This window comes from Dendroctonus ponderosae, unplaced genomic scaffold, assembly GCF_020466585.1.
Source record: "Dendroctonus ponderosae isolate FM_Combo_2020 unplaced genomic scaffold, Dpon_F_20191213v2 Dpon_F_20191213_1, whole genome shotgun sequence".
Taxonomy (NCBI): domain Eukaryota; kingdom Metazoa; phylum Arthropoda; class Insecta; order Coleoptera; family Curculionidae; genus Dendroctonus; species Dendroctonus ponderosae.
In genome coordinates this window covers 11,700,206-11,709,416 of record NW_026017110.1, presented here as the reverse complement: position 1 = coordinate 11,709,416, position 9,211 = coordinate 11,700,206, and the positions used below count along the sequence as shown (strand labels likewise).

General features: G+C 32.7%; 1 protein-coding gene across 4 annotated transcripts in view; it reads left to right on the top strand.

Moving 5' to 3' along the window:
- Positions 1-9,211, top strand: part of LOC109535451 (teneurin-a) — a 272,613-nt gene that overhangs the window by 162,734 nt on the left and 100,668 nt on the right. For 3 of the 4 annotated variants that reach the window (XM_048661444.1, XM_048661443.1, XM_048661442.1), the window contains exons 5-7: positions 1,090-1,238; positions 3,868-4,110; positions 6,278-6,553. In XM_048661444.1, coding sequence (XP_048517401.1) covers positions 1,090-1,238; positions 3,868-4,110; positions 6,278-6,553 — 668 coding nt within the window. The remainder of the gene's footprint in view (positions 1-1,089; positions 1,239-3,867; positions 4,111-6,277; positions 6,554-9,211) is intronic. The other variant, XM_048661445.1, reaches the window with a different exon arrangement.

The following is a 9,211-nucleotide window of genomic DNA, read 5'->3' as shown; positions in this document are numbered from 1 at the left end:
ACGAAGTTGACATTCTGCACCAATCTGAAAGATACTACCCGAGACTCACCAGGGAGGCCATCGAAATATTTAAACACCAAAACAATTTCAACAGAAAAGAAGAAATTACGGCACTCAATCCAGATTGGAAGCGCGTTTTGCGCCAAACAGCATAAATACGACTGGGAATCCAGCTGTTGAATCATTCTTAGTCGGAAAGCACGGGAGATCACTTCGCCCACTGCCTCATCGCCTTTGAAAATGTCCACCGCAGTTGTGGACGAAATGTCAGGAAGAAATTCCGATAGACCACGGCTTCAAAGCCCGGAAAACATTTATAAATGTAAAATGTTTTTAATTTTCGATTTGAAAGTTTATAACTAATATTTTATACAATTGCTGTTCTGAAAAAATAAGTGTAATTATTTAATTTTTTAGGGTGACGATTGTTCCAAATTAGTCCTTAGTAAGAATATTAAGAAATTGTTCATTAAAAATATTTATTGTTTCTCCGATTTTTATGTATTTTTGGTTCGTCAGGTTGTATAATTACCAGTACCATTAAACAGAAACAATCTATGAACGACTTTCTCGATGAACTCTTTCAACCTTTAAATAGGTTCAGAATGAGTTGTTTCTAATAGACTCGTGTTCTACAAACAGAACATATTCCATGATTTGAGATATGATATTCCATTATTTGAGGATGTCATTAATATTTTCCTTGTTGTAGATCTTATGACTTCAGACTAGCAAAGAAAGTGGCAAATTTATTATACATCCTTCAATGTATTCCTAAAATAACGGCGGACACTAAATTTTAAGAGAATTAAAACTTTCGTCTCGAGCATTATGTCGAAACTGTAATACACACTTTAGATGACTTTAATGTAACCTGATTAGCGATCACAATGTTCAAATCTGAATTTTCTAATTCGGCATTAGAAACTGCAAATGGTATGAGACATTCGACGGCATGAAATGTACAATTCAATTTAATTTATTGAAAACAACATACAGAAATATACATGTGACCGCATTATAAAGTGTTCCAAATGTTGTCGTTTTATTCATTCATTTCTTAGCCTACAATTCCAATATTTGTTTCAGGTTTAACTTTACGCTGCCTTGGGGTGCCAATTTTGCCGTATATGGAAGACGAAATGTTGCTCCCAGCATAACTCAATACGATTTTGTAGAGTTTGTGAAAGGTGGCAGAGTGGATCATCGGTTGCGAAAGAGAGATTTATCTGAAGAAGGTACGAATTAACATTAAACGAGATTTTTTCTATTTCCATTCCATTTTACTTGTCATAAGTTATGTAAGGCAACTAGGTGGTAATCGGAAGTTTCGCTAGTATTTATGCATAACATTTTGAAAGCAAATGAGAGCAATGGCCTAATTAAACTCTATTGATGACGAGATCCAGTTTATTAGGAAACACTTTAACAAAATTTGGCAAATATTCTTATCGTAAACATGTAATTCCGGTCATCATCTGGTCAATTAGGCTAAGTTTGTACCAAAGCTAATTTACAATGCTAAAATTTAACATATTTAACTAAACCCTATCAAATTGTTAGGTATATAAATTTTAAATATAACCGGTTAAAAATTCATATGTATGCCATGCATAATGCACTAATTCGCCAAATTCATGATATATTAATATTGTTATTATTATTAATGTGACTATGTATTTAAATTTAATTTCATAATTCGACAATTAGTTCGCATTGAAGCAATCAAAATATGGGCGATTTAGGAACAGCGCTTATGATCCTAATCTGAATTATTTAAAAGTTCCGTTATTATTTTAGTTTAATTAAAATCTATTATTCAAATATTTATTCGGTACATCAAATAGTTGGTTGAAAATCCTGGGTGATGGCGAACGATATTTGGTTTTAATTTGAATTTCAATTAGTTTCCCAAATTCAATTTTCACAGATGCATAGAACAAATAAAATATTACAGTAGAAATACATGTACATATACATGAAATGCTGTTTACATATAAATGTGTAATCAGTGCGAAATGAAACAACAATGTTCTATTACGAAATGAGAATGTTTGCTAGACCGTAAAGTAAAGTCTGAGTAGACATATAATAGGAATAGTTGTTGTCGGTATTAAAAAGGTCCGTATATTGGTAGCGCAGTTATTAATAAGCAAATAATTATTGGGTTGTAAATTGAAAATATATTATATATAACAGAACGTTCTGCAACTTATTGGAAACATTGGCAAATAGCAAAGCAGTTGCTTTTTGTCCAACTACTAACAACTATTCAGGTAACTTGTTGCAGTAAATTGTTTCCAGGAAAGCATTTTGCTTTAAATATTCCGATGTAACATTGATCCAAGTGGCCTTCTTAGAGCAACGAAAATATTGATTTTCTTTCAACTCTGGTTTTGTTCCGCCCAATCGGTTAAAATTATTTTACATGCTCCGCGACTCTAATTTGTGTATGACTACTCGTTGACACGAAAACCTATCATTAAGCAGAAAATTACACGAAATCAGGCATATCTCGTGTATATCGTTCGTTCGGGACAAAACTAATGAAATTTGCTTAACTGACAGCCGTTAGCAGATATGACGCTTACAACACAAGATTTCAAAGAAAATTTGCACGGAATTTCTTATCCATTGGAAAGTATCGAAGAAATCGTGTAGTGAAGCCAGAGCAACTGAGAACAGATGTTTTGTTTTAGCAATCTTCTAGTCCAAAAATATAATTCATTATTTAATTTCAATTTCGTTGATAAGGTTTACTCAAGAGAAGGTATTTTTTAACAAAAATAGATTACAATACATTGCTGAAGAAATAACTGTATTTTCAAAGCATTCAAAATAAATCGCCTACATATTGGCAGATGGTTTATTTGTTATGACTCCAACATGATCGTCAAATACGTTCATGTGTTTTTAAAAGAACTAAATACATGAAGTAAAATAGTAACCCTTTTCGCCGTCAAATTATTTAGATATATTTTGAACACATTCATCTGCATATATGGACATTTCGTGCAATTTTTGCGATCTCTAGCCAGACAATAAATTCTTTATTCTTTATTCATCAACCTTCGGAAAAGTGTCTTCTCATGTCCGACAAAACAAACACAAAATCGAATATTTTGCTGCCAACGAACTTCTTAATAAGTTCTCATAAAGGGAGTTCTGGTAGCGCAACAATTAATCGAAATATGTAGGCATAACTCACGGAAAATCATGAATTATTTCAAACTTCAAAAGATACGCACATACACTTGAACCCAAAATACCAGAAATCTAAGATCAGGTATCGATTACGTAATAATGAAGCATAATTCTAAAAGAAAAGGCCAAGACGTACAAAAGACGAGTATTACAAAGAGCCGCATACTAAGTATAAATTGTCTCCGTTATTAATATAAAATAAAAGAGGATCCGGTAACAAAGTAGGGGTGTATAAGTAAAATCTGACATGAGAGACACAGTGCTAACACAATATGGGTTAGCAGTAATATGAAAAAATAATCCACAATTAATCTAGAACAGATTCTGACATCCTAGAGAGACGACCTCGCAAATAAGACCACTCCACTAGAATTTACTCTTTTTTTATCCAGATGAGAGGCACGAGCATGTCTCTAAAGCCGGGTAATTTTTTTTAAACTCATCAAGTTTATTAATTCTGCAAGTGTGGCGAAACTACTATTTTTGATGGTCAACCAAATGATGAAACGAAAAAATGGAGAATATTTTAAAACGCCCAGTTGCAATTCACATTTCAGATAATCTTTTTGCCCCTTAACATGGCAGTTATTTTGCTTGGTTCCCAGCAAAATATATACACTTACCATAAAAGCTTTTACCTACTTCGAAGGATTTTCTTTTTAGGATTCGGTAGTGACGAGGCTTACGACCTGCGACCATTATCCGAATTCAAATTTTTCCACGAGAGCCGCAATTCCCACAAGAGCGACGTATTGGACAGCATTTCGGATTCTTACGAGGGTACACGAAAAATCCTTGCAGACTCAGAACCCAAGGGACCCTTCTACATTCCTACCAATAACAAAATCGACTACCACACGGATGTGAGTTCTTCCGCCGACCTCCCTCATCCTACTGTTAATATAGGTAACTGCTTTTATATTAAATCACCGTCAAAATCGATATACGTGCACGAGATTGAAAATCAGATAGATGGATTATGCATTACGTGGAGTCAAGCTCGTATTACTCGTGCTGGATATAAATGCAATGCAAAATCTAATTTTTAATCTGCTTCTAATCGGAATTTGGAAATGCCATCCATTATTGAACGTATCTCTTGAACGAGGGTGCTGATTTGCATTAGTGTAGAACTAAATCCAAATTTGAATAAGAGTAGTATTTGACTAGTTTCGTGCTTTCCAAAATGGTTGGGAAATGAAATGAAATGAAGAACGATGTCAGTCCAAAGAAAGTATTTCATTTCAAATTTGTTTAAATGATTGTTTTTAGCACATTACACGAGAACTGTTGAGAATTTGGTCAATAATTCAAAAATGTAGTAATATGTAGTGTGTTCTAACTATTTTTTTTAGATTCCTTGCCACCACACTTGTAAATGACTTCGGCATTCTGTCCAATCTAAAACTAAAATCTGAGTTTTTGCTTAATTCGTTTATTGCATTCGAATTCATGCCGGTCATTAGATGAGTATATGTACTTAATAACACTGTTAAGTGGTACATCACATTTACGGACGGAAAATCGTCTCATCTATTGAAAGAGCAACTGTTTCACAATCTGTTGTACACGTGGAGTATAGTGTTGATGAATGTGCAATTGAAAATTTGCCTATAATAAGTACTTCAACAGAAAGGAAAAAAGCTTACACATATTTTTAAATTTTCAATTTTGATTCAGCTGATGACAGTTCGCCAGAAAAAAAGTAGATAGCAACATCTTTAAAAGTGTCTACTATTTGAAAACTCATGCCATAAAAATTTTTTTTGGTGGGTATTTTACCTCAACATGTTGGTCGTTTAAAAATACAGAATTGTCTCACGTCTTTTATTACAGATTGATAAATAGTGCTATTATTTCATAACAAAAACCGAATTTCTTCGACACCTAGAGGTAATCTTTCGACACACGTGCTATAAGAAAAAAATTCCGATTAGTAGTGAAATTAATTTAGAAACGTTCCATTGACCTTTCGAAAGCAATTATGCTATCGTTCTTAAAAGATACCTAAAAGAGAGCATCTTAATAAATTGCTTAACAGGACTGATTTGACTGACAGGACTGAATACAAATGTGTAAAAAAGCAAAAAAGCGGGCTGAGTTTTCTTAAACATTTTAAACATGAGTAAGTTCAGTTTTGAAAATAGTTCTAATATTGAATTTATTACTTTTTCGCTTAATTTTGTCTGACATCCCCGGAATAAGTTGAACAAAAATGTCGGCAAAGAGTTTATGTTGATTTTGTTTTACATTTGGACCATAAATTTCATTAAAACATTGGGCAGCAAATAATTTTTGATGGTTATAAACATTCCAAACTTCTATTATGAATCCTTCTTTTAGAAAATTTGATTTACTACAAATTGTTTTTACTCTAATGATAGCTTAGATAGAAAATAGAAATATAGATATAGAAAATAGATAGAAAAGTTTATATGAATAAACTTTTCACAGCCTCTATTTTTACTTTTATTGGTTTATTTGCGTTAAAATTCGAATATTTACAATAATGAGTAAGTTTTCTATATACCAAATTATCTCTCTCAATTTATAATTTCTCTGCAGTTTTATTAATTAGGATATTAAGTACAACAATTTGGTTGTTTTGTTCATTTTCCATAGTGATCTTAATGTTCTGTTCTTTATTGTTCGGATATGATAAAAATTCGCCAAATTTTTTCGTCCCATGACTATGAATTGAAAATATATTCAGAATATCGAAACCACACTTTTGGATCAAATTTGAAATTTGTTTCAAAACTTTTCAAATATATTTTACTGAAAAATGGAGATACTGGTCAACATTGAAAATTCATGTTAGATCAGAACGAAGTGAGCCAGTTGGAATATTTGAAAAAGTGCTTATTCAAATAGTTTCTCTCAGTCTTAAGGATAGTTCAGACGAGCAGCACTGACAAGTTATTAAGGTCAACCGGAATTACACAAAATGTTACCATTGTTTCTCTGACCTTGTGTATGTTGTTGAATCTACACACTTTGTAAATAGCATTTTCGAAAAGAAATACATCACAAATCGTAAAAATTACTGCAAGTGCGTTTTCTCTGTTTCTAGATATTCTTAATGAAGAACGGCACATAATCAGCAAACGTGAGGCCGAGTTTACAGAATCGATGATGGTCAACGTTAGCTTACTACAATATCTGGACACCGGCCGTTGGTTCCTTTCTGTTTACAATGATGAGTTGCAACCATACAGTGTATCCTTAGTCATTTCGGAGGCGGATGGGGTGAGCACCACTTGTCCCAATGATTGTTCGGGACGCGGATCGTGCTACCTTGGAAAATGTGATTGCATCGATGGGTTTCAAGGCATCGACTGTTCCAAAAGTAAGTGCTAGATTACGTGTATTTGAATATAGTTTACTATTCACCACGTGTTGTTCACTCGGCTTTTGCCCTAAATGTAATTGTGTACTAAGTTATTACAAAATATTTAATTATAGTAATAATAAATGAAATCAAATATTTTATCGGTATTTTTATATACAGTCAATAATATGCAAGTAGACAACTATACATTGTATTCGTACTTGCTGCAAAGGTAGTTAACGACACTTTTAGGCATTTCTGCTACTTCATAACGCAAAATACGATATTAAAGAAACTTATTTATTTTTTACATGTCTGAGATATTTGAAACGATGGCGCATCATTTTCGTAATGTGGCATCGTGATGTTTTTATGTGGGAATTTTCTTTTTTTCTTGATATCTTCTTTCAGTTAATTTTTGAACATAATTTTCTTCTCTATGAACTTGTCTTATGTATAATATATTTTCTCGTAATACGTGAAAAAAACTTGCGAGAGGACACTGCTTACCGGTTACATATCTAGTGTTTCTAGGCGATTAATCGCTTCAGCGCTAAAAGTCCAAATAATAACATATAATAAAACAGAACAGTGTCCAAATATACAATGTAATTATTATTTCAATCGCTTCGGCACTAGGTCTCTTTAGTTGAGTCTAGTTGCTTCGTGATACCATCTAAGAGACTTGAATTGGGCAACTCTCTCAAGTAGTGCATATGATCGATCTACCTACGTTTTAGAATATTTGTCTAGCAAAATTTTTTTTGACAATTGCATTGGAGTAAGTGTTGAGAAATAGCTAAAGCAGATTATATCTGAGTCCTCATTGATAGCAAAGCAAAAAAGATCGATCTTAATCTTCTACTTTAACGAGCCTACTATAAATCTGAACTTGGGATGTTTGTTTCTGGTACAAGTTTACTGTAATATTGCAAGTTTAACTATTGACCTTCGAAGTTCTGAGTACGTTTAAAACCATTGGTTATTCAGCCATATCAAATTCTTGACATCATTGAAAAACAATTAAGGCAAAAAGTGTTTCACGCTACCAAGTGCATTCCAAAAACCAAACTTACCTATTGACTTCTTTGAATCGAGTGATGAGTTGCTTATTTTTTTTTTCTTTTATTCATCGCACTCTTGATCCGCCCTTTTATTATCTATAGGTACTATCAAAATAGAATTTAGAGTTAATCTTCGTAAATACAAGAGCCTTGTTCTCGAAAACACCGAAAAACCTTGAAACGTTTTCTCTTCCAGTTGCGTTCTTGATTTTGGCTAACTTTATGGCATACAAAGCTTAACCCTTTACATATTAGGGGCGATCGTTCTGACTTACACCCCCTTGCAATTTTGTTTCGAAAACTTATTGCGACAATGTTGAGTCACATTAATTTGCAAATTCCTTATATCCAACCAACTATTAACATTCGCCCTTAATATAAAAATGGATTCAACCGCAAATAAATAATTTCAGTTTGGAGAAGAAAATGATGTCATATATTGAGAAAATAATGATTTGCTTTAATAATGTTACAACTTCGTTTTAGAGGAAGTAAAATATTTAGTGGCTTCTATTCGTTGATACCAATTTTTCGGCATAATTTTCTGAAAACAAGTCTCTTGAAAATATTTCGCTGATGGTAACGCCCAATATTAACAACAGTTGCAATTATTTGCGAGATCAATAAACGCATTGCGAAACGACTTATCAGAACAAGCTTATCGTTAAAATATCAATATATATTTCCCATTGGCACAATCTGACATAGATTTAGTATTCTGATAATTAGTATTTTTTAATGTTTACGAGTCAGCTTTACACGACAGCATCGCTACATGAGAAATATTGATTCGCCGCCATCAAATGACCGCCATTACACCATTTTGTTTCACCCTTTTTAATAGTATAATAAACCGTCACAGTTTTTTATTACTAAAGATGAGTGCCACTCAGAAACGGTGACTCCCTTATTGGAAAGACATTAAGCTTTTATTCCTAAAAAAATTTAATGAGGCCATTTTCAAATCAAACGGAAACATCTGCTTTTAGGAAATCAAATTTTGTTATCTATTGAAAATGTCGAACCCAACTTAAACCAGAGTGGTAACAATTATAAATGTATAACTCTTATAACAAACGGCAATGCAAAGAATAACGAAATGAAATAGAACATTTTGATCATAAATTTATGGGCAGGGATTAAACTTGAACCTCTTATAACCGATGTTTGTTCGTTCTCAAAAAATTTTAATTAGTTTTGTTTCATAAAAAATCAAAAGTCGCCAAATATTTGTTCCAATCATCATAGCAAAATATAAACCTAGAAAAACCCAGCCAGATATTTTAAGTTAGGGGAAGTTATTAATTTATCCCTTACAAATTTAATATGTATATCTACTTGGGTCTGGTCTTACTCAACAATATCGCGCTCCAAATTCTACCGTATAATCCAATTAGGAAATGTTGAATTTCTGGCTCAAGTATTCGTTTTTCCGTCTGCTTAATTTGACGTGTTTAATGAACTTGCATTGTTTTCCTGGGAATTTGGGAATAATAGTAAATATAACTACGCGGGCGAATTGATGATCATTAATTCGGATTTAAGTCATGGAAAATATGCACTTAACAATATTATTTTAAACCCATATTTTCGTCTGGCATGCGAACCCAAC